The sequence below is a fragment of the Corvus cornix genome, chromosome Z, assembly GCF_000738735.6.
Source record: "Corvus cornix cornix isolate S_Up_H32 chromosome Z, ASM73873v5, whole genome shotgun sequence".
NCBI classification, from domain to species: Eukaryota; Metazoa; Chordata; class Aves; order Passeriformes; family Corvidae; genus Corvus; species Corvus cornix.
The window spans coordinates 4,234,462-4,260,770 of record NC_046357.1 but is presented as its reverse complement, the minus strand read 5'-3'; the positions used below and the strand labels follow the sequence as shown (position 1 = coordinate 4,260,770).

The window sequence follows — 26,309 nt, the reverse complement described above, 5'->3', positions numbered from 1 at the left end:
ATCTATCTGGAGATATAAGTTGTGCTGGAAGATTAAGAGGTGTGGAGCAAAATAACTGGGGTAGAAGTGGCACAAAGTGAATGTGCTTTTGCTATAGATTAGGAGATCATAAACTGTAAATGACAGGCATAAAACCTTGATATTCTAGCTAGTCACAAAGTGTGGAGAGGGTAAAGTGCTATTTCAGAATTACTGTTACTTGGCAATGAGTGCTCCTGTGGAAAGTGATCTGGAGCTTCCCTGGGATATTTCACTTCCTGGTTGATGGTGTTGGAAAAGCAGATGCTCTTAATGGACTGTAACAGGTAGAGATAATTCTTGTACAGGTGTGTTTGTACAAGCCATAAAGGAGAGCATAGAGTACTAAATTACTGTGAACACATGCAATCTTTTAAAAAGTTTGTATATATTGACAGCAAGGCGCTAGCGCAGCTTTTTGAGTGAATAGCAGAGGCAGACCACTTAATAACATACATGAAAGTGAAATATTTTCAGTTTATTTAAAATTTTCAAGGGGACTTACAACATCATGTATTAGATATGACTAGAAGGTGCTCCCTTCCAAATACTTTTCTCTGTGGGTAAATTAATAAGTTGAGAGCTCATACACTCTTAAAAATGATAGGATGACTGGCATGGTACAGTTGAGGTAACTTGCCGGTAAATGTCAAGATATCAGTGCATCTGTTGGCATCACAATGAGACACTTTGTTGTAATTCAGCTGCTTTGGTAACATGTATCCTCTTCTGCTCTGACACTGACACCTCCAGAGGCAATATGTAGCATAAACTTCCCAATGTTACCACGGTGAGATGGTATTGAAAACCTCTTGTGAAGCCAGCGGTATGACTGCCATTGATTACACTGGCAGCTGAAGCTTCTGAAAGCAAATAAAGACAAGATGTTTTAAGCAGAGCTTATTAATGTAAAATAATGCCCTTGGAAAATCTGCTTAAAAGGATATTAACACCCCACCCCCAAAGGAGATTGGACCTGCCTTGAAGGGAAGCAAAAAGCAAAGTGTTCCTCTAACTGGGGAAACCACAGAAAACTTGTTTTGAATGTAAAGGGAAATTTTAGAGATCAGCTTGCAAAATGAAACATCAGCAGAAAAACCCACCAAATCACAACATGGCAAGACTGGAGATAGAGAATTATTAGAGAAGAAAAAATCACAACAGACAAAAATGTGAGGATGCAGCTCTTAGTAACTTCTTTAGAGAAGGTGCTTCAGTATGGACAGCTAACAAGTTCAGCTAGGTTGAGCACAGTGAGCTGTAATTTAGTCGTTCAGAGTGGAGCGGCTTTTTGGTGTTGGATGGAAGGGGAACCAAAAAGTCACTTATATCCTGTTTGCTGTATGAGGGACATTAAGTGTACTATTTGTATTTTGAAGCTAAATATTGTACACAGCTCATTGACATGTCTGTGTGTTGTTTATTTCTCCCCTCCTTATTTCTTTGTGGACTGTCAGTAATATCTGTGAACTCTATTTTTCTAAAGCACTATGTTTGATTGGTACTTGCACAGAAATTACCTACATATCTAGCTTGGGATATATTTGAGTTTGGTAGCTTTTTATGTAGGGGCAAGAGTAGATTAAGTTGGATTTTAATTCAAAGCTGGAACATACAGGTAGAAATGGGAAACTTGATTTGGGTAATACTGCTTTCTGTTCTCAAAATCCCTGTCTGTTACATTGTAGATCTTTACAGAGATGATAAGATGGGGTTGTAACATATGTGTCATATGAAGGACCTGGGTATTGTTGTGATAATTTTGATAATACAACAAAATGAGTTGGTAGCAGCTAGGGATCATTCACAAAAATAAATACTAAAATATATATTTAATAAACTATGTGTTATTTTTAGTATTTAATAACTGCTTTAGAGATATTGGAGGGACTGTGCATGTTTGATGTCCATTTGACAGTGTGATAACTCTAACTAAGGTAACAGACAAGACAATAGGGAGGGCTGGCAAAGCTGAAATAAATCTCTATGATTAAGTAAAACAGAAGTTGTGTAACACTGGTAGATACAAGATTAAGGAAAATGAAAGTGGTGTTGCAGTGGTAGATACAATGAAAATAAAAGACTATATCCACTGGTTTGTGGATAAATGAAATGTTGAAACAAAATAAAATCAAATACATTTGGTGTTGTGGAGGAAGTAACATCAGTCAGCAGTTACTGCTGTTTTTTCCTTGGAGGATGAGCAGCAGGACTGTCTGTGTAGTGTGGGGAGGACCATGACAAACAATGATTAGTCTGAATAGGGACATCCCCGTAGTTGACGCTGATGGAGACACCAAGCCAGGAGTTCTCTTTTTATTTGGGATTTTTTCCTTGAAGTTCGCTACAGGCATTATTTGGTGATTTTTTTTTTCTACCTCCTTGAGCTCTGTGAGAGCAGGAAAGCCCCAGAGCTGCCAGGACTGGAACCTGTAGCACAGAAGGTAATTTTATGGACAGTAATTCTGTCTGGTAAGTGCTGCTTCTGAATTTGCAGCTTCCTGCTTCTCTGAAACATATTTCTTTTTATATATGTAACTTGGAGTTTGTATTACTTAAGAAAGAGTGAAGAAAACAGTGTTCTTGACAATATTAATTTTTGACTATCAGTTGACAGAGGGTGAAGGTCAGTCCTGTCCAGGTGTCTCTGGATGAGGTAACATTCACATTAGTCACTCATGAACATGAATAGGAAAATCATGGCTATTTCACAAATGTGTATTATAATCTTCTAAGGCGTGAGTAGCATCTGTTGCAGTGGTCGTCCTCAGCAAGACTGTAGTAGGTGTGAAATTGTAGTATATTTTTACATTCACCTAAGAACATGTTGTGTTAATGCCCTTAAAAGAGCTAAGTGCTTGGTTGATGGTGACTGCCAGAGCTAATGTAACACATTTGTGGTGCTGAAGATGTGGCAAGTACAAGGGATGTAACATGAGCAAGCCGTGAGCCAAGGTTAGGTCTGTTGACACTGCTGTAGCCTGGTCCTGCTCAAAATAGTTGCCTGGGTTTGGGCTAACAAGGCTTAAACTGTATGATGGTCATAATGTAACACTGCTGGGTAGGGTCCTCCTACTGCTTTGGGGGTGGAATGAGAGGATCATAGTGGAAATTTTAAACCTCTCTTCTCCATAGCCCAATCCAGAGCCTGAGTGTAAATTTTTAATTATTATGGCTCAAAGCTATTTCTAAGATTTCATAAAGCTTTTGCATGAGATGTGTGAGTACTATATCTTTTGGGGCAGGCACACCTCAATTATGTGGAAGGGTGGGGAAGAATGCGGTCCAGCTCCATGTCTTGAGTCACTTGGGAGAATTCAAAGGAGTTTGTCACATATCAGCCACTGCTGTAGTCCAGACTGTAATTTAGACACCAACTCGTATTTCACACTGATAACTTATGTTTCTGAAAAGTAGTAGGAAGATGAAAGGGCCATGGGTTTAGTATTGATCACTGCTTTTGATTGATCACTGCTTTTTTTGATTGATCACTGCTTCAAAATTGTGGTTTGGAGAAGTTTGGCAGGTAGAAAATGTTCTCTTTGCTTAGAGGTAAGGATCTAAGTACATTTGGTATTTGCAATGAGTTGGCACTGCTACCTAGGCTAGGGGTTAATAAAAATGTTTGATTAGCCCTGGTTATTTGCTTGCATTGCTGTTCCTGAACCTTTTTGTGCACCACTAGCTGCCCTAAGAACTTTTACAGTAGAGGATATTTGTATCATATGTCTGTAGATCAGATCAGTATGCTTGCTTCCTTCTGTTTGTCAAATGTTCATCAGGTGACTAGAGAGAAAGGGAATGGTGAGTTGATATTGTAATGTCTGTGTATTTAAGGTATTGTGTCACACACTTTTCTCTCATATTGGCAGCAGCATTTTTTATGCAGCAGTATTTTCTGGTCAGTAGGAGATTAGTCAGATGTCATGTGCTATATGACAGAACATACTTACCCAAATAATAGCTTTTTCAAATAATTTCTCCATTAGTTTTAGCCCCATAGAGTCACAGAATATGCTGAGTTAGAAGGGACCTGTCAGGATCACTAAGTCCAACTCCTGGCCCTGGACAGGACAAGAGCCACAACATGTGCCTAGAAGTTGTTGTCCAAACACATCTTGAACTCAGGCTTGGTGCTGTGACTGCTTCTCTGGGAGCCCTACAGAAATGGAACAACTTCTCAGAAAAAAAATGTTGCTTGTGATCTGAATTCTAATCATGTGAGGAGAGGCACTAGAAATTAAGGAAATGCCAAGTGAAGAGTTGTATCAGCTCTACTTCTTCTGGTTTTAAGGTGTGTGAAGATGGTCTTGAATCACTTGTTACTTCTTCATCTTATAAAGCTGGTTCATGTTTACATGGACATGCTTACATGTCAAATTTTGATACAGCTCTAGAAAGTGCACCAGAAATTAAGGTCATTGCATTGAAACATTCTTGGCAGATTGGCTCTTACACTTCAGCATTTGTAGCTTAGTCTTGCTTTATATGCTAGACGAGGTTTATGCCAGCCTAATTGGTTGTTGGCATTCCTGAATTTCCCAGCTGCTGTATTCAGCTGTGTACTAGAAAAATATAATGGAATACTGTTTCCAGAGAGCAAGAGGCAATTGTAAAAATGTAAATGCTCTATCTGGCACTTCAGTAGCATGTAAACTTTTAGTAACACAAAGAATTTTTGGGAACAAATAGTATGAGTACCTTGCCAGTTTAAACACTGTAGTGAACATTTTCTGTTTAAGCTCAGAGTATTTGGAAAATGGACATAACTTTTATTTTTGTTAGTATGTGGGGTTTTGTGTTTTTTATTCAGCCCTGACTTTCTTGGCCAGGGAAGGGATGAAATCTGGCACAGAGAGGGAAGATTTATTGTGATTCTTTTGTTAAGGCATGCTGGCTTACTGTGTTTGTTAGAGTGTGGGGTATTTTTTGTTCATTCATCAGCCTGCTTTGATCTCTTTTCACTTGTTATGGCATAGATGAAACCTTTTTTAAATATTACTTGTTCTCTGTCAAAAGTAACAGAGCACAGAAACAGGTAGTAGGACTTACATGATGGCTCTGTGACTAATACAGTGTCACAGGTTTCAGCTGTGAATAGTGGTTTTCTGCAAAACTTTTAAAATTTGGTAATGAACAAAGTATTATTGTAATATTGTATAGAATATGTTTTACTAAACAGATGTTTTCCATACACTGTTTTTCTCTTGATTCTGAATTGACAGCTGGGCCAAGCCTTAAAACAGCAGCAGAAGATCATACCAATGTAAGCTTAAATTCCCAGTTCCCCGAGCTTTTGTGTCCGTGTGGCCTGGTCTCAGCACACTTTGCAGAAGAGGCAGGAGTGACATTGCTACAGGAAGACAGCAGCTTCTGTTGCTACTTTGCTGAAGGACCATATAGCTCATTGAAACAGTTCTACAACAGCGTTCTTGCACAAAATTAAGTCCTGAGAGGTTATTAAATGCTGAAATATTAATGGAGAGGAGTATTGAGGGTAGCGAGAATGGTGCTCAGGAAGCACAAAGGGAAGGATTTGTTCAGAAAAAGCATGGGTCAGGGAAATAAAAACAAGAGAATGCCAGAGGACAGAAACCAAGTGAAGCAAAAGGGGAGGCTTTTTACTTAGAATGTTAAAAAACTACTTAACCTTCTTTAGTGTGGGAGCAACTGTTATGCTCTGGGCCAGAAGCGTGGAGGCTGTAAATGCATGTATGATGTGTGTTGCCAGCAAGGCGAGTGCTGCAATGCTGCCCAGGGCTGCTGGCTGCTCCGTGAGTTCCCTGAGCACTATGCCTCGCCTAAGCTGCAGCTAGGCTCTTCCTCCACACACCGTGTGACAGTACAGGGATTTGCTGTTATCTTCCATGACACTTCCCCATAGACTCTCTTCTTTCTGAGTCTTAACTAGATGTGAATGTTTAGGCAGCCTTTGTAATAAAAGAAATATTAATGGTATACATTTGTTAGTCTCACTGTTAGCTGAGTTAATCTGGGATATCACTCAAGGTCTTTCTTTCTTTCTGTCCCTCTGCAGGCCCTAGAAAGCTTAGACTGTAAAAACCCTTTTTTTGTTTGGTTGGGTTTTTTTTGTTGGTTTTTTGTTGTTGTTGTTTTTGGAAAACTGTCAAATTGTGACTAAAGTGGCTAAAACAAAAAGTTGAAACAATCAGTGGAGCAGAAAACTAAAAGGGATTTGTGGGGCCAATAGCTTTAGAAAAGAAGAGTAAGTACAAGGCAGAGAAGGCCCAGACTGAAGCATGTGTGCTGATTGTGCTGTATTTCACCCTGAGCAGATGCCCAGCAGCAGCATTTGCACAACTGCTCCAGGATGATCACTCATGCTTTGGGAATTGCATGTAGTCCTAGGCGGCAGCTTGTGGCAGGTGGAGTAAGGGATTGCTTCTCCATAGTATGGACCCTCATTACAGCAGGGTGTGAGAGGAGAAGTTGCTTTGGACTCGTGTTCTTTAGAAACCTCAGTTCTTGGTACTTTAGGGTAAAGCATGGATGTGAAATCAGTGTGACACTTGGATCTTGATCCTTTTGTGTCGGTGCATGGCTATCCTGCTCTTCCAGTTGCTCTTTTCACTGTGCATAGGACACACAAAAATTGCGGTGTACTACATATTTTAGAAGAAAAATCCTTATTCCTACTGAAGATTTACTAGTTTTATTTTACTCTGTGGGGGCTTGCTTCCTTTGGGTCTTTCATTGGAGAAGTCAATGCAAAAGCACCTTAACTCAAGCTCAGCAGTCAGTGTACGTAGCTCTTCTAAAATAATGGTTTGTGTTGTTCCAGGCAGTTTATTTTAGTTGGACTACCACCTGACTGGTGCCTTTAAAAAATATGTATCAGAACACAATTTCAAAGGCCTTAATTTCTGTGTTGAGATGTGTAATGTTGTGTCAGCCTAGAAGGGGAGACAAACAAGCCTTTGTGAAATGCACTTCAGGGGCCTTTAGCACCTGTGGGTATCTTCTGGTATTGGAGTTTTCTGCTCTCAAGGAGAGAGAGTCTAAGTGGTGTGGCTTTCCTGAGGTGTTCTGTTTACTTACCACTCCATTTTCTGTTCATTGTGCTTTTCACTTGGATGCTGACTGTCGTATTAGAGCCTCCACTGGTGGGTCAGGTCTGAGCCACTTCACAGTGTGTGACCTACAATCACCTTCTATTTATCACCTCATTTTTTTCAACCATCTTCTTCCTACCTCTCTCTGTTATGTCTCAGTGCAGGGATGAAAATAAGTTCTGGAAATTTTTTCTACCAGTTAATAAACGATCACTTGTATTTGCTTTCTAGGCCGAATTCACCAAGCTATGGTAACATCCCTAAATGAAGATAATGAAAGTGTAACTGTTGAATGGATTGAAAATGGAGATACTAAAGGGAAAGAGGTAAACTTATTTATTTACAATTTTTTTAAAAAATGTGTAATAATCTACGTGAATATTACTTTGGAATTTGCGCTGGAAACAAAAATGAGACATAAATCTTAATTTACTTGATGATTCTTTGGTTACAGACTGTCTTGAACAGGAAGTGTTGAGTAAATTCTGTTTTCTTTGTACCTGAGCTCTGTGTCATAGCTTTTAAGCTGTTCTTATCATCTGTTGATTTTGAACCAGGTTACAAAGGCTGACTTTGTTATCCTATTTTTACAACTAGAAAAATCAAATTTTTAGGAGGGAGAATGACACACAGTTCAGACAGGAAACTGGGAGGAGAGCTAAACTAGACATCGTCTTGTGTTTGTATTCTTGAGGAATTTAACTACCAGTTTGTTTGTTTATTCAGTTATTCTTGGCAACAATTTTCCAGCCTTGCTTTCCTTATGAAACTGTGTCTTTTTGTGTAACACTTTCCTGCTCCATCTTCCTTTAAATTTTGGACCGTGTTAGCCAGTTTCGGTTTGGAGAAGCATGTCAGAAATAATTACGCTTTACACTTTACTGGTTTTGTGAAAACACAGGAAAAAGAAAAAAAAGCCATGAGGAAGTCCTGGTGATTCCATCAGCTGAAGACACCCAGAATCTATACAGTACAGAGGTCTTTGAAAGGTCCAGCCAAGAGAAACAGAAGTCTATAGTGACCAAAACTCTTCAACATTTTTACAAAATCATATTTTTAAGATCTTGCCCCTCCTCCCTTACATTTTATAGCAGTTTGAATTACACTTAATAATACCTGAAAAAAAGAAGCATGATAAATTTAACATGGTTTCAGCTATGGTTTGATTTTTTTTTTGTCTTTGTAATTTGTTTCTTTTGCACTGTCTGGGAAATTAAAGATAACTGAAATCTCCTTCTTCTTCTGTTATGGAATGTCTTACATATTTTGCAGTAATTGTCAAATTACCATAATAATACTAGCTACTTTCCTCTTAGTTTGATCACTTTACAAAATTATACTATCTATTGGTCATTTTTAATTCATCCTTCTACTGAATGATGTGTTTTCAAATAATACAAAGACCAAAAATTAGTCTGTTTTTAGTGAACAGAAAATAATTCAGGTCTTAGAATGAACAAATTGTGGGGCAAAACCACTAAATATATTAACTGTTTATTGTCAAACATAACAGGAGATATAGAGAGGATTTATGTTAAGAGTCATTAATGTGTTTTATGCTCTTTTTCACAGATTGATTTAGAGAGCATATTTTCACTTAACCCAGATCTTGCACCTGATGAAGATATTGAACCTGGTCCAGAAACACTACCACCACCTGCTTCATCAGCCAAAGTAAACAAAATTGTGAAGGTTGGTAATATCTATGCAACATGTTCATGATAACTGTACAGTAGCTCTATACATGGTGTTCTGCTCGAATTTGTAACTTTCGTGTCTGTGGTACTGTTTGATAACTGTGTTCCTTTCTTTTTCCTGTAGTGAATAGGGATTTCTAAATTTTTTTAAGAACAGGTTTGGCAGAGAGGGAGTTGGGAACTAATATTTTTATAACTAAATGTCTTAATGAAAAATATATATAAAAGGTTTTGGAGTTTTCTGAAACAGTACATACAGTTCAATCAGCCTTCACCCCTTCACTTTTACAGAAAGTTTTTTCTGTAGTTGTTTCCATGTTGTACAGTGAGCTGGCCTTCACTTGGAGTGTCATCTGATCAAAGCTGGTACTTTCACTTTTGTACTCTTCTGACACACTCTGTTAGAAGTGTGTGCAGGAAATGGGTCAGCTGAAGCAGAGCTCATCGAAACAACTATTTTTCATGGTGCAATTTGGCAGCAATAAGATCTCTATTGTTCGTGTCGTGTTATTTTCATTCACTGGAAAGAAGCAGCGGTAGGGCTGCCGTTTATGTTTTCAGTAATATGGTGATAAGTAAGAGAGACTTCTTTCTTTATAGAGTCGACGAACTGTGTTACCTTCTAAGAATGACCCTCCTGCCAGAGATAATAGAGGTAAAAGTTATCTCTTTCCATTTCAATGAGGTAAAAAATATGGTAACATTTTAACCTCCTGTTTATCCAGTATTCTTTAATAGTTTTACATTTCTCGTTTGGTATGTATGCCTGTGACATGTAAAAGACATGGTATATAATTCCTAGAATTATTCCTATGTATACTTAGGAATTCATACAGTACAAATAATATTTATGTGCAAGTTTAAGCAATATAGCATTATGAAAGTTAAGCTGAATTACCTGAAGGTGCAAAAATTTGAAGATAATTATGCAGCATTAAAACATGCAGGGACTTTTCATATAAGTGTCCTCAGCTTATTTGAATGTTTCAGTATACACAAAGTAGTGCACTTTAAATTCTTAACATTTTCAATTTTTTAACTTTTTTTGTAAACAGGCTGTTGTTTTGTAACAGCCTGTGTGTAAACAGTCATTCAAAGAATACTTAAGTCCTACAGATTTTTCATCACTCTACAGTTAACAGTGAAAAAAACTGAAAAAAATTGCTGAAATACCACAGGAGGATAGGTGAAAAGTATGTATTGGATGAATACGGATGTAATGCATCTATAGCATGTGAAAGAATAGTTACTGCTTATTGTTTTCATTTTCTCTCCTATGTTCAGCTTAATTAACTTGTACTGGTGATGGTGATGATGATGATGACTCTTCTTCCAAACATTAATCTACTAATGTTACTCCAGACTAGATTCCAGTCCATCTGTTTAAACTTGGAAAACAAGTGGGCTTGCATATCTTTGCATGTGATCAGACTCTTCTGATTGGGACCACTTTTGCCCTTCTGCCATTTGGCTCTGGGGATATTAAGGAGATTGAAAATACAAGAGTGGTTTGGTTTTTTTCCCTGACCTGGTATGGTTTAAATATGAGATGTCTTACTGATGGACTGTCCCACATCCATACATTTTGTCATTTGTAGTAAATTATCTGTTTGGTATGAAATAACCCTGTAACTTGTATTTCAATAAGTACCATGCCTCTTACTATTCACTGTTGGCCTAAATATTTTTCTTTTTTGGCCTTACAATTCAGCTTTTCTCAGCACACTGTCTTATTTTGTGTAGTCAGTTTGTGCTATAAGGTAGATCTCCTATGATAGGTGGAATGATCTGGGCATTTGTCTTGTCTGTCCTGTTCAAAACCAGTTTCTGTAGTTGTTTCCATGTTGTACAGTGAGCTGACCTTCACTTGGAGTGTCATCTCTAGCTGCTGATCAGAGCTGATACCTTCACTTTTGCACTCTTCTGACACACTCTATTAGAAGTGTGTGCAAGAAATGGGCCAGCTGAAGCAGAGCTGATCGAAGCAACTACTTGAAAAACAATTTAAATCATTCATCTGAATCACAGAGGCTTGCATGCTCACCACTCCCACTGCATTCACTGGAAAAAGACATCACAGCTTCTTCAGAAACTGGCATTCTTAGCATAGAATCATCTTAGCATATAGAATCAATGCATAAGTTTAGACATATTGATTGTATCTGTATGCCTTCCAGTACAGAGGCAAAAAGGCTTGTTTCTTCTGCTTACAGATTGTGCTGCACTTCACTGGCTTTAATTTCTAGTGCTTTGCTCCTCCAGAGATTGTAGGCTCAATGGGGTTGGAGCATTTTGTAGAATCTAGTGAATTTGAAACAGTGGGGCTTCTTTTCTTACTACTTTTTTGGGTGTAACTACAATATAAATAAAATTGAAGCATTTTATGCTTCAGGACTGTATATCTCCAAGTAAACACTTCATTCTGTGGACACAGTAAGTTGTACTAATTCTGCAGCATTTAAAAATATGCATGTGCAGCATTGGCACTTAATAACTATGTTGTGCTAGTGTACAGCATTAGGATAAAAGGCTGTATACCAGATGTTTTTATTAATAGACTTTCTGTGAGTACAGCTCCTCCTCATCCACAGTAAATTGTTGTGTCTGGAAAGGGGCCTCATTTCAACTCATCTTAACAAAGCATTTCATAAACGTGTGGAAAGGTTAGTCCTCCATGTCCAGATGAGCTTTGTGCTTCTCCTTTGCAGTGGTTGGTTCTGCGCGTGCACGACCTACTCAGCTTCCCGAGCAGTCTTCCTCCTCTCAACAGAATGGTACTGTTTCAGATATATCTCCAGTTCAAGCTGCAAAAAAGGAATTTGGACCCCCTTGTATGTAAACCGTGTATCAAGGACTCGTTCATTCTGGGCATTACATGTACATTCTCTTGGATTATGTTGTTATCCATAAATGACAACTAGTCTACACACTCAGTTGTCAGCTTCCTTGAGGAGCTTTAACAGAAAGCTGTGGCTAAACAAATTCATTTTTGTCATAATTGTACTAGTATTTGGAATTTGTTTTTCCTTTATTTTCTTTTAACCATAGTGGTGTGTTTATCTTCTTTTTTTGTTTTTTTAATTTTTTTAAAAATTTTGCCTGGGCTTACTTTTATTTCAAACCAAGAGATCACATGTATCTGTCCAAATATATTTTCAAGGTCATATATTTTTGTTTGTGTAATTATTGTCCCATTCTCATGACATTTTTTCTAATAAATTTTACACATTTTAGAAATTTAAATGCCGTAATGATTCTATACTAATACAGATTTGCTTGAAGATATAGTTGATAGTTGATGCATTCTAATTATTGATACATTAATTAAATTCAAGTTTACAGTGTAAATACAGAAAATATTTTAAAATTGCGTCTTTTTCTTTAAGCACGTAGAAAATCTAACTGTGTAAAAGAGGTAGAAAAATTGCAAGAGAAGCGTGAAAAAAGAAGGTTACAGCAGCAGGAACTTAGAGAAAAAAGAGCTCAGGTTAGTATTTTTAGCTCAACTGGAAATCACATGTCAGCAAGAGAAGTTTGCAAAATCATTGTGCTTTTTTCAGTGTTCAAGAATTTTTATGAATTGTGATAATCTTGAAATTAAATATTTTCATTCTGTATACAGGTTTGACAAATATTTTGGTGTTTGGTAGCCTTGCTCTCATAACTACTACTTTAGATGGTTTTCTCCCTCTTTTTCTTCCTACAGAAATCATTGCTTTTAATTGCTGTCTTGCTGCATGTTCTTCAGAGAACAAATACTGATGATAGCTATTTCTTAGGGAAAATATATTTTTGACAGTAACCAACCTTTTGACTTTTAGAGAGGTCTGTTATTCTACAGGAGGTAATATGAGATTATGATAAATTGTTCTTTATGATCTTTGATGCTTTATAGATCTACTTGAGGGTCAAGTTTTAACAGTGACTTTTAATGTTTCTTTCCTTAAACTAGTCTATATATTTATAATTTCATCATGCAAGCAGCTTGTCAGACAGTTGTTTAAAACTTGTATGAAAGAAATGAAGTTGCTAATCCTTTGAGAAAAATGTCTTAATATTAAATGACTTTCTGTCACAATGGTGTAAAAGCTTTAGCAAAACTAGGAGTGTAATCTTGTTGGCAGCCCTGTGCTTATGTGTTAGTCTCTAAAGACATAGTACCAATCTGCTGCTGACATGAGCATTACCATGATCAAGTAAATCATTCATACAATTTACTTTTCATGGTTTAATGATGTTTCCAAGTTGATCTAAAATCACCTATGTTGAATTTGTGTTTTATAATTTACATCGTTTACACAAAACATTAATATGTCTTCATGGGTAAGGAATGACCATTTTAGGCTTTATGTATTAAAATACTTGGAAATGGTGTTAGTTGTAAAATTTTCTTTTTATTTCTCCTGTGAACACTCCTTTTGCATCTGAGTCTTAAACTTCTGTATGGATAGGTTGTTGTGAAATGCAGCAATAATTCACCAAGCTCTGACTTCTAGTATGCAAGACCTTTAAACAGGGCTTGAAGAATATTAGGTAAATGCTTTCTCTGTGATAAGCAATACTCTTTTCTGAATGTTACAAAGAAACATTTTGTGAAGACTTACTGTCAGCAGTTTTTAGTTCACTGTAGTCAGAGTGAATGACATCAAGGTACAGTCAGCTTCTGATTACCAGGGCAGTTTTTTCTGAGGTGAGGATTGGCTGTGTCACAAGTACAAAGAATGAGCTGGCTCCCTTTCAGCTTAGTAACCCCAATCCAGTGCTTTCTGAGAGTGCCTACACTGTGTTCACAGCCAGCTGTGATTCAGAAGTTTTGTATCGTGTGGGGGTAGCCATGCAAAACATAGTAGGGTGTGAGCACCAGAGTTGGCTGTGTTTGGCATCAGCAGCATGTCCTGAAGTGTTGCAGAACATGTATTTGCAAGGAGAAGTGATGGGAAGTTGTTAAATCAGTTCTTCAGAGAACAGGGTAGGCTCAGGCTCAGCTTAGTGGTGCTCTATGCATGGCCTCTTACATGTCATTTCACTCTGGTACTGATGGCTCCAGGTTTAAGCATGGGTTGTGTTCTGAGCCTGTGTTGTGGGGTCAGCTGTCCTGGCTGTGTTGGCCACCTTGCTGGTGGGGTCGGGTGAGGACCAAGAAAGGACTTTGCTGTGTAAATGCTGCTCAGGAATAGCTAAAACATCCATGTATTATCAACCCTGTTTCCAGCACAAATCCAAAACAGTGCTGTATACCACATCCTTCTATGGAGAAAATTAACTCTATCTCATCCAAAATCCTCACAGCCTGGATGGAGCCTATTGAGTATCCTTGGGATTGCTTCTGCTTTGCTGGGGATCTGGGACCACCCTTGGAAGAATTTGTAATGCATCCAAGTATCTGTATAAATTAACACAGAACCAATAGTTAGGACCAAGCTACTTTAACTGATTTGTATCCAGCAAGATTGTGTTTAGAGCAGCTAGGGCTCCTGCACTGTCCTCTGTGGTGTGTGTTGTACCTGTGTAGTGGAGTATCTGTGCGTCTGTCAGAGTGCCATATCTGATTAGGTGTTGACTGTATGTTTCTTCAGTATGAAGTTCTGGCAAAGGCAGCAGTAATTTCTCTTTCTTGAGTAGACTATTAGTGAGTCCTCAATTAAAAAGTATTTTCTATTATATGCCAACCAAGAGCATGACATTGGAAGGATTTAGCTGTTTCCTTTATTGTCAGTAAATTAACTACATCAGAGTGGAAAAAGGCATTAACCTTATGTTAAACTTGCAAGAGACATTTCTGATGTTTTGCAGAAAAAGTAAGATTTCAGTTAATGTGTATTTTTCTTACAGATTATTAATTTAGGCTTTTTCTGGAAACAAAAAGTATAATAGAAATTCTGTTGCTTTTTCTTAGGATGTTGATGCAACAAACCCAAATTATGAAATTATGTGTATGATAAGAGATTTCAGGGGAAGTTTGGATTACAGACCACTGACAACTGCAGATCCTGTAAGTATGCCAGCAACACGGAAATGTGATACCCTTCTGTGTTTTTGCTGTATGTTTTCATCTTTTTTCAATGTATACTTCTGTCTATTAATGTGAAAAGTAGGTATTTTAATATACATTAGTATTCAGTATAACATGAGTTTATTTTTTCAGAAATTTGTTGACATTGAAATGAGTAGGTTTTGGAAGTCCTAATTTACTGAACTACTGTTGTTTAAGTATCTTTTTACTATTAAATAATGCCAATATGTACTAAGTAGTTACTCAGCCTTTGTATGATAAAATTTTCCTGGGATACTGGGGGATGTGCACACAAAACCATGAAACTTTTTTGAAAAGCCCTTTTCAGCATGATGATTAATATTTGATCTTTAAAGGTGATGTGGTCTTCTGGTTTACAGACAAGTCTGAGGAGAAGAATCCTTAAATGATGAAGACTGTCAGATTCTATGGAAATCAGAGAATGTGACAATTTCTGTCAATAGCATATCTACCCTGTTAAAGCTGGATTTGCTTGCAATAGTCCAATACCACCTGTTGCTCTGTAGGATTAGATCACTGTCTGCAGAGGGTTTTCTAATGTCTGGTTCTCCCTTTTGGGTTCTAGGCTACTGTGCAGACACAAGGGGCTTTTACATGCTCACATGACTCACTGTCTTAGAAATTTCTCTTTGTTTAAATGATTGGTTATTTAACTCAAAAAGAGAAGTCAAAGTTAAATATTTTGTAACTGGAATTGGGGTATAGTTCACTAAATGACTTTCCTTTGCAGATTGATGAGCACAGGATTTGTGTTTGTGTACGAAAACGACCGCTCAATAAAAAAGGTATGATCACTGAAGGTTTTGTTGTTTTGTTTATCTGAAAAGCTGGTTCTGGTAGTAACATTTTTTGTGTTAAACAACTCAAGAAATACTGATCAAAGGTGAAACTCTTATATATAAGACAATATTGTGACGGACCTAGAAAATTTATAGACTCATCATAACCTGCATAGCGATGGGGAGAAAAGTAGTTTAACTGCCACAATTTTATGTATTAGGAGCTAAGGCACAGGGAGAGTGCGGTTTTTTCCCAAGGTCATCTAGGATGTATTTAGTTGATCTGGAAATGAATTCTACTCTAATTCCTTCAGTAGTCTTACATTGTGTTAGGATCACTGTTATTTTAAAGTATCCTTCAAGTGATCTCCTGAGAAGAGAGTTACACAGTGAAAACTTTCATACATGTTTTTGTACATATATTTTTATACTTTCAAGTGGTCTTGAATCAGACATTAAGGAAGTGTCTTATGACATGGTAGGTCATGCCTAAACATGTTCAAGACATCCTCACAGGGCTAATGGATTACAGACAAACAGAAAACTTGTACACCCTGGAGTTGCTGCTCTGGGCTGGCAAAGTTACCCTAGAGCGTATCAAATGCCACTAAAGAACTGTTAGGTACTACGAGAACTCCTGAATGACTTTTTTTTTAATGTGATGAGTGTTAGAACTATTTTTCTTACTGCGTGCTCATCAGACTGGAGTCTGTATTCAAAAAAAACCAAAACCAAACAACAAAAAGCTGTTCAGCTTTCAACTCCAGTTAAATCCCAGTCTTCCTAGGAAGTCCTTTACTGTCAGTGGGAATTTAGGAACACAAATGGCTACTGAATTGCAGCCCATGTGAATCCAGTGTTCCAAGATGTTTCTCTCCTTCTCTTTCTCTTATATTCTGTTCAGCTGAAGGACTCAAAAGAGCATCAGTCTGATGCTGAGGCAACTTGGGATGCCATTTATTGTTTTTATACTGTCAAAACTACACATTTAGGATTATCTGAAGCGTATCCAGAGGAAAATGGGAAAAATGTTTTCCCTTTTCCCATACATATGTTGATACCAGTATATAGTTAGGTTTTGTCTTATTTTTCTCCTTCACATTGCTACTTCTGTTTTTTTTTTTCATTTTTACTTTTACTGTTGGGAAAAGTGTCACTTTCTACCTGTGCTGAAGGTGGACAAAGTGAACTTGCAGTAAATGAAAACAAATTGTTATGGGACATTAATTGGGATTCAGAAGTAGGATTGGATTTTGTGAAAGTGGCATATCTTAGGTATTAGTGGTTGGGAGCTATTAAAAAAGTAGATCAGAGGTGTTTGTAGAAAGATGAATATCTAAGTAAAAATGAGGTTGATACTAAAGCCATTTTGCATTTTTAAGAATAAACTGCAGTAAAAAAGGTGTTAACTAAATAATCTATGGAGGGGATGATAATCTAGTACCCACATGATACAATCTCAGTTCATAAGAAACAGTATTTCTCATAAAATCATAGAAAAGTATAAAAGAATTAAGGATACTAGACTGTTGCCCTATGAATAAAAGAAATAAAATTAATTTGTTTTGTCATCTCACAAATGCAGAATTATGACCAAAAACATTAGGTGTTCTCAGCACCAATTTTTCTGCAGATTGACTTTGCAGGAAGTAGGTGTTCAGAGTGACACCTTAAGATTTTAGTTCAGTGACATGAATTTATAATTGTGAAACGTGTGGTGGGTTTCAGAGACACTATTCCTAATTTTCATCAGCAAGGAATGCAGGTTCTCATACCAAATAGCTGGCAGGAAGTAAATGTCTTATTCCAAACAATTGTTAAAGAAAAATCCTTTTCTGACTGGTTAAACTAAAAAGTTTTTGCTGCAAAGAATTGTCCATCATACATTTCTTTTTGTCACTGTTCCTTACTTTTTGTCTGTGATTACTGCAGAATAATTGCATTTTATTTTACTGCAGTGCAGTTGAAAAATTGATTATACTGTGACTGGAATGTGTGTTTCCATTGGTGTGTAATGTAATGCAATGGTAACCATTGTACTGTTTGATCAGGATGTTAACTTGTGAAAAGGTTTCTATCTGGTTGTATAAAGTCACATCAAATTCTTGAACTGCATGCCTTAAGAAATTTTACATAGAAATGCAAGTAGGACACATTAGTGAATCCCAACTGTACACACAAAGGATCTTTACTTTTGTGCATATTATGGATCACTGGGTTCTGTGTTTTGCTGACTCATATATCATACAACAATTAGCAGTAAATTGCAGTGCTGTATAGTAATTACAATCTGAGATTTCACTGTTGAAGTCACAGAGGTAGGAAGGATCATTATAATTTTCAGCTTTTTCTGCTTACAAGGTAATCTTCAGAAAGGATTTTACTTTAGAGGAATTATATATTAAAGATATGTACTGTAGGTTCCAGGAGGAGTACACAAATTAAGATGTCTGTGAGGAATGAAAGCGAAATTTAAAGAAAATATATAGATAAAAATTTAAAATAAAACATATTATCATAAGAATGGTAATTTCATTGTGTTTTCAGTCGAAGCAGTATAGTACTGGCATCTAGTTTCTCCACTACAGAAGGTATTTATAAAAACTCAAAGGATTCTTACAGTAAGCTGTAAGACTTTATAGTCGCTGAGTAATAAGACCTCAAATCCATGAAAAGTGTTATAGAAGACATAATGTGTTACAATGATAGTGCTGTAGTTAATGATCATAGTCTTTCTAAACAGTTTTTACCTCTCTTTAATTTCTATCAATTGGTAGGATAGGATGAATAGACTTCCAAAATGAAATCTCTTCCGTAGCAGATTACTATCTAGGCATCAGAAGCCCTAATCCATTGCAGTGTTGTTACTTGGAGGAGCTGTGTTATCTGAGATAAGAGTGTAAACAAGGGGATAATGTAAAAATAATGATGTGTTGTTAGTTAAATATATATTTCACTTATTTTATAGAAACTTTAATGAAAGACCTTGATGTAATAACAATTCCTAGTAAAGATGTTGTGATGGTACATGAACCAAAACAAAAGGTGGATTTGACAAGGTACCTAGAAAACCAAACTTTTCGTTTTGATTATGCCTTTGATGACACGGCTCCTAATGAAATGGTTTACAGGTATGTGTATATGCTTTTATTTGGTGAATCTTTTTTGTCGTGTTTTTTCCATGCTAATAACTGTCACACTTAACCTTGGTCATAGACTTTCTTCTTACTATCTGTGTTACCAGATGGTATATTGCTACCTCCATTCTTTTACCTGTTTACTTTTGTTTTAACTCTTTATCCCTAATTCTTCGCCTGCAATGTCATCTCCACCTCTGTGACCTCAGTCCTGCTCCCAATCCTTCTCCAAGCCCTGCTGCTTTCCAGGCTCTTGCAAGTATTGCCTGCCTCCTCAGCTGCTGATTACGTGAGCCACATAATGAGTTCTCCATCTGCTTCCGGGTTATTGTCTTATTTAGTGTGTGTGCAGCACCTGAGAAGCCTGAGTCGTGGCTTTTGGTCATCAGGAAACCTGGAAGAAAAGGAGAGCCCTAGCACCAAAGAGCTTGCAGTTTGAATATAGGATAATTAAGAGATGGAAACAAATCAGTAGAGGGTGAGAAAAGAGTTCAAATAAAGTGAGTGAGTTTATATTGCAGTATTGCCGAGGTACCTGAGCTAACTTACCTTCTGGAAGCAATCTGGCTGATATAACATGGAAGTGTATGGAGCTAAGTTATCTTGCTGAAAATGCCAAATCTTCCTAATTTAAAAACCAACAGCAACAGACACATATCCACTTTTAGGCCCAAGGTAATTGGATCTCCATTTTGTTCTTTGCTCTTCTGTTTCATTTCCACTGTTGGTACAGAATAATTCACACAGCATTTTTAAAAGCATGTTTAGATTTAACTATTTCCCTTGAACAAGTAACTAAATGAAGTACATACGGTTGAGGTACAACGGCAGGGTTAGACACTGTGACATAATCTTGGTCAAAATCTTGGTATGCATCTAAATACTGTGAAGCTTTTTGCAGGGAATATTGATAATAAAAAGAAATTTGGTGAAGATAATTTTTCTTATGCTTGGGAACTGCTTCCCATAGTCTTAAAGAGTATTGACAGAGAAATATCTTAATTCTTGTTTTTAATCCAGAACTAGGAAGTAAGTGAAAGTTAGGATCATGACCTTATTGATAGTGGATAACAAAAAAATCATAGTAAAAGAATTCTTAAAAAGTTGTGAAAATAAAAACTTCTGTCTTATGCTTGTTATAATTAGAGAAGGGGGTGAAAGGAAAATCTTATAAACCTAACACTAACAAAAGAGTTCTAAACAGCAAAGCTGTGTCCTTGGAGATTTCTGTCTCTGCTGGTTGTCTGCTAGTAGCATCTTTCCTTTCCTTGATACTGAAGAGCTGTGGGAGAGCTTGCTGATTCATGATGCATGAAATAATTCTCTTGCTTGACAATCCATTCTTCTAATCTCCCTCCTTTCTTTATTTATCTGTGTGAACATAATGTTTAAATGTGAGAGGTGGCTTTGGTATACAGTGTTGTATTTTTGTGCTGAGTTTTTTCAGCTTTTTTTATTAGTTAAGTAATATATTAATGGCAATATAGCAATATATTTTAAGATCATTGTATTCATACTGAAACAGTGAATCTCTAGTCTTTCTCCCTCTCCCTTATATGGCATAATAATGATTTTTTCTTGAAGGGTAGTCTGCTTTAAGGTCTCCTGTAATAATAGAAGTAAGAGCAAGATGCGTATCATGCTGTGCTCTCACCAGAGCCTCAGGGTCATACTGAGGAAAAAAATGTTGTGTCACGATGCTCCAGTTTTCTCCAATATGCTAAATTTACTGTATGTCTATACTGAAAAAATGTTGTTCAGTCCAAGGTAGAAAAATACTGCTCTATTATTACTACTACTACTGCCATTAATACCATTATTACTACTGTTATTATTTTGCTTAACCTGTATTTTAAGTATTTTTAATCCATGAGGCACAGCCCTGAGTTGCAAATTTTTGTTAATATTAAAGAACACTCACTAGTTGGAATGGGTATGCCTTGGGACTTTTAAAGGAGAACCAGTTTATATTTCTGAAGGACCAAGATTACAAATAAAATTTCTGGTAAAAGTAAAGTTGGACTCTTTCGACATACTCATTTGGAGTTGTGAATCCTTTACCAAAACTTTTTTAGATATGTTTATATTTTGTCTTACTTTAAAATAGATACCTTTAAGTCCCTTTTTAATAAATCAGTAAAATAAATAGTTTGAAATTCAATCAAACAGAAGTAATGGAGTGTGCTTCTAAGATGGATAGACTGTCAATTTTAAAATTTTTATGTATGGAAAGAACAAACATCAAAATATGGGAATATCCTCTTGGGAAGACAGGACGTACATACTTAGAAGAAGCAAAGAAAGAAAGACTAAGGCTGTTCAGGAATCATCTAGTATATTCTTGATGAAAATTCACGATTCAGCTAACATAGATTCTTTACATAACCCTGGGTTGCTGCTGAATGGCTCAGTCTAGCCCATATTATTTTTGTAAGTGATGTTGTGTTTGAAAGCAGGGTGAAAGAAGGTTGGAGCATCTCAGTGTTTCTGTAATTAATTTTTTCTTTTGTTGGTCACTTATAGGTAATTTATGTGTAAACAACTGGAAAAAGTTTGGAAAGAGTTTTGCAGAGAGACTTTCTCTATGTGTAACTCTCCATTAGTTTACCCTTTGGAGTGTACAGGGAAATAATGGTGATAAGCAGCTGAAGTAGGAACAATAACTCTTTGTTTCTTAAAGTAAAAATTAATTCTCTAAAAAAAGAAATGATACTTCAGAAAATATTTTTGACACAGCAAATAGTGCCTCAGGGATAACTGGATTTTTTCATTCTTAAGAGCTTGGTTATCCATTATCTTGAGCCCTTTTTTAATGTATGCATGTTCTCAATTTGAGATGAGCAATGTTGTTTTGGCTGCTTGTCTTTCAAATTTAATCTTGGAAGTTGATTTGGGGAGAAAAAAAAAACCTACAGCAGAATTTTAGTATTGACAAAACTCCTATCTGCTACACTGTCATACTTCAATATCTTATTCTGGCATCTTTAGGGAGCTCCAGACTCCATTTAGTAAACTGTGGGGTGTTGGATTATTAAAAAAAGGAAATCATTGTTTTGGGGTTTAAAGAAGAGTAATACTGTTGCAAAATGAATGAGAGAGATCTTGTAGCTTATGATGGTTTGGAAAATTCTAATACCTTAGAGCTGGTAGTCTCCTTACTTCAGAAAGTAAAGTAAGAATGTCCTTTGACCTCTCAAAGTATAGGATATAAAGTATCTATTTTGTAACTTTTGGCCTTATCATTTTAATTTTCATTGTGGTAGTGGCATCTTAAAGTACTTCAGTTTCTTAAGTACAGATTTTTTTGCATTTAAGGTTTACAGCTCGACCATTAGTGGAGACCATATTTGAAAGGGGAATGGCCACTTGTTTTGCATATGGACAAACAGGCAGTGGAAAAACCCATGTAAGTAGTTCTACAAGTCAGCAATACTCTTTTTTTGTAAATGACATACTTAAATGAGTTCTAATAAAACAGAAATACGTAAACTACAGTTCTGTCATTTTTATGGTGCTTTCCTTTTCTCCTTTGTTTTTATTTTATTTAATTTAGACTATGGGTGGCGACTTTTCAGGAAAGAACCAAGATTGTTCTAAAGGCATATATGCACTTGCAGGTGAGACTTCATTGATCAGTTGGCTTCGGGCAGATCAGTTGAGATCTATAAATTTTCTACTCTTTGTCATACAAATATAACAGTTTACCTACTTTACATTACAGTGGAGCCTTGATAACATCAAAAGTTGTTCCTAGATGTGTATCCTTTGCACAATAATGTAAATATAGATTACTTAACAAAAATGCAGTAACAGATGATGTAAGTTTATAATTTTGGTGTCTTCTGCATCTTCCAGTGTAATGTGGCAATTTAGACTGTGTTGTTTTAGACTTGGTTGACTGACCCTATCTGTTATTCTTGGAAAATATGAGATGCTGTAAAACAGACTGTTACACATGAATGAATCTTCACTAAATGAAAACACATGATGAGATTACTTTTTATTCTGGAAATGTATTCACAGCTCGAGATGTCTTTCTAATGCTAAAGAAGCCAAACTATAAGAAGTTAGAACTTCAAGTATATGCAACATTTTTTGAGATCTACAGTGGTAAGGTCAGTACTTGGTCTTTTTCTAAGAGGGAATTTCTTATACATAAGATTTTGAGCTTGTCACATAAAAGATTTTTTTTTTCCTCTTTGTATTAAAAGCTGAATTTCAAAGAATTCTTTACATTTCCCTTCCAATCGTGTATTTCCATGGAATGTTTTGCATTATTTGAAATGGAATTTGAAACCGAGATTTTTTTAAAAACTGCTCTTTTAACTATTCTGTTTTCCTCCTTCCCTAAGGTTTTTGACTTGTTGAACAGGAAGACAAAATTAAGAGTGTTAGAAGATGGTAAACAGCAAGTCCAGGTGGTGGGATTACAGGAGCGGGAAGTCAAATGTGTTGAAGACGTGTTGAAGCTTATTGAAGTGGGAAACAGCTGCAGGTATCTTCCATAGCTTACACCAGTTTTTCATTGTACGTTAAAAAATCACAACAAGATTTTTTGGGAGTATCTTTGTTTGGTATTTAATATGCAATGGATTTTTTGATGATGTCTGCAATAAGGAATCTACCTGTGTTTTAAATGGAAACATTTAGAGTTCTCTGTCTCCTAAAGAGAAATAACTGATTTTTCAGGAGGATGTGAATTGCATGCATTATGTAAGCAGCTTACTGACTTAAATTCACATCATTTGAAAACTGGACTGCTGCCAGGTTCTTCATCTGTAAAAGGCCTTGAAGGCCTTGATGTGTACTGGCAGAGGTTAAGCACTTTTTTTTTTTTTTAAGACTTCAGCTTCATTGTTTTTAAAATTAGCCTTGAGCATGGACTGCTGCATGATCAGATAAAAGTGCCATCAGCATTTTTTGTGTAAATTCTCTGATAATCTGAAATATATGAAGATAAAATTTTAAAAGGCAGGCAAAATGTTACTAACCTTCCATTTCTTTCAAAGAGATGGAAAAAGAGGCATAATTGTACTATGTATATCCAATTATTAGGGTTCTATGTCTAGTGTCCACAAGAGTGTTAGACGTGCTGTCAACATGTAAGAAAATACAGGAACCTGGCCTGAAAAACCTGTCATTGTGAGGTTAGTGTTTAATATGTATGGTCCTCCAGTGGTTAATATCTTTCCCTGCTCTTCTCTTGTTTAAAGGACATCTGGCCAGACATCTGCAAATGCACACTCATCTCGAAGCCATGCAGTGTTTCAGATTATTCTCAGAAGGAAAGGGAAATTGCATGGTAAATTTTCTCTGATTGATTTGGCTGGCAATGAAAGAGGAGCAGATACTTCGAGTGCAGATAGGCAGACTCGACTGGAAGGTGCAGAAATTAACAAGAGCCTTTTAGCACTCAAGGTAACTGATAATGTTTCTATTGCCCTTGAGTAGGTGGAAGCCTACATATAATAGCAGTGACAAGTAAAATTAGTGTTTTTGCTGGCTTTGCTTGTCTACATTGTCTACTGATATGACAGATAAAACAGTGTATTGATTTTTCCTCTCCATCCCTGAGGGAACACTTAGTAAGTCCCAAGTAGAAACAATGCAGAAACATTGAGCTATCACCTTACATGTAGTTTTTGTAAAATAAAATCAAAACACCCCACCATAACCAACCAACCAACCAACCAACTGAAAAACAGAACAAAACCCCCAAACAAACGAAACAGAAAATACCCCAAATAAAACAACTTCACAAGTCCCCAGTGGTTGAATTTGCAGACATTTCTGATATATATCTGAAATAGGAAAGCAAATTAGTTACTTAGGTACTCAAAATATGAAGTACTAACAGGAAATATTCTTACTGATCTCACTATTTATTTCCCTTTTAAATAAAAAATAAAACTACACTGACAACATATTTACTGCTGTTAATATATTGACTATAGCATAGCAACAGCAACATGTCCAGAAAAACTAGCAAATAATTAAAATAAACCTTGAAAGGTGAAATCCATTTTTGACAACTCTTCTTCATAGCAAATTGTCTGACACAGTCACTTTACAGATTTTCATACATCAGTCCAGGACATATAAACAGAGCTAAGAAATACTACTTAAATATTCATCTGCCTTTTTTGTATGATGTTTTATGGTGCTTAGAAAAGGTTCCGTCTGAATAGGGAAAGTAATTTTTTGATTTCAAACTGGAGAAACAGTAATTGTGAATGTCTGAGAATTTATTTCTGGTTTTGGTTAGTTTTGCTTAGGTTTACTACTCTCAGCACCAACACTGGTTTTATATAAAAAATCTGAACCCCAAGATCACTGTGGTTACTTTTTTATTCCCAATATAAACTTGGGAGAAAACTGGCATCTGACTAAACAGATCTCACAACACACCACAAAATAGTGATGTATAATGTGTCATTACAAATTTGTATGGCATGTTGAAAAACTGGAAGCAGCAGTTCCAAAACTGTGGCCTATTCTGATTTAGCATCAAAGAAAGCAATGCAGGGACCATTGGGTTGATGTTACTACTAGTTTCCAAATGTAATTGAATAAAGCTATCTTGTTTTGGGGGTTTGGTTTTTGGTTTTTTTTCGAGTTTATTTATTTTATTCTGGATAGTGCTCATACAACATATTTGGTTAATTTTTATACAACTTGTCTTTTTGATTATAGCAAAAGGTTCTGCTGCTGCTGTACCAGTGATTTTCATCCAAATTGTATGGGGGAGGGGGAAATAAAAAGAAATTGAGGTCTTTCAGAGGTCTAAAAGGTGGTACAAAAAGATAGAAGTTTCTCAGTGATATGTTTTCCATTTTTCATCTCTTGCCAAAAGCATTACACAGCCTTTTCCATTTGTATTCAGGAGCCATGAAGTTATTTTCAAGTTCCAATTAAACTTGTATGTTCTGACAAAATGGCCTTTGTTGCTAATCCGAGATTTGCTCTTTCCATCTGTATATCAGTCCTGTGTTAACCTGTTCAGGATTTTGGCACGGGAAGTTGTTTGTCTAATGTCTTTACATGGAAGTAGTGTGGTCATTTTGTTACCTGGTTTTCAGAGCTGTAATGAAAACCAAAAGTAGTTTAAAACTGTTTCAAATTTAGAAGTTGCTGGTGTCTTTCTATAATCTTTTACTAATAAGGAGATAACCCAATTCTAATTTTTCAGGAGTAAGCAAACTAAAAACCATTATAGTAAATTAAAATATCTTAATTAAACTTGCTGATTGCCATATCAGTAATTCAACATAGGACGTGTCTGCAGCTGGAGCATTAGTTGAATTTCTGTAGAATTATTCATGTAACACCGAGGCCATTCCATCTATTAGTGCAGCTAAAAGCAAAGCTCTAATTTGAAAAACATTTGAAGTGTGGTTGGTTGTAGAAGTTCTGTGTGTAGATTTGTTAGAAGTGCACCAAGGAAGCCTTCCATCTGAAGAGATGTCTGTTAAGGCAAAGGCAGAATCTGGAATTAACAGTCAAAATATTATGATGACAACAAAATTTAAAACTAAAATTTCTTGGCTTATTAGACAATCTTAGAGTGCTGA

At 36.3% G+C, this 26,309-nt stretch overlaps 1 protein-coding gene across 4 annotated transcripts in view; it reads left to right on the top strand.

Annotated features, from left to right (window-relative positions):
- Positions 1 to 26,309, top strand: part of KIF2A (kinesin family member 2A) — a 56,571-nt gene that overhangs the window by 14,903 nt on the left and 15,359 nt on the right. For 2 of the 4 annotated variants that reach the window (XM_039566705.1, XM_039566703.1), the window contains exons 2-14: positions 7,323 to 7,417; positions 8,664 to 8,783; positions 9,389 to 9,443; positions 11,497 to 11,562; positions 12,175 to 12,275; positions 14,685 to 14,780; positions 15,553 to 15,607; positions 18,570 to 18,732; positions 22,054 to 22,144; positions 22,292 to 22,355; positions 22,762 to 22,853; positions 23,091 to 23,233; positions 23,952 to 24,156. In XM_039566705.1, the coding sequence (XP_039422639.1) occupies positions 7,323 to 7,417; positions 8,664 to 8,783; positions 9,389 to 9,443; positions 11,497 to 11,562; positions 12,175 to 12,275; positions 14,685 to 14,780; positions 15,553 to 15,607; positions 18,570 to 18,732; positions 22,054 to 22,144; positions 22,292 to 22,355; positions 22,762 to 22,853; positions 23,091 to 23,233; positions 23,952 to 24,156 (1,346 nt within the window). Of the gene's footprint in view, positions 1 to 7,322; positions 7,418 to 8,663; positions 8,784 to 9,388; positions 9,444 to 11,496; positions 11,620 to 12,174; positions 12,276 to 14,684; positions 14,781 to 15,552; positions 15,608 to 18,569; positions 18,733 to 22,053; positions 22,145 to 22,291; positions 22,356 to 22,761; positions 22,854 to 23,090; positions 23,234 to 23,951; positions 24,157 to 26,309 lie in introns of all 4 variants that reach the window. The other 2 variants (XM_039566704.1, XM_039566702.1) reach the window with 1 other exon arrangement.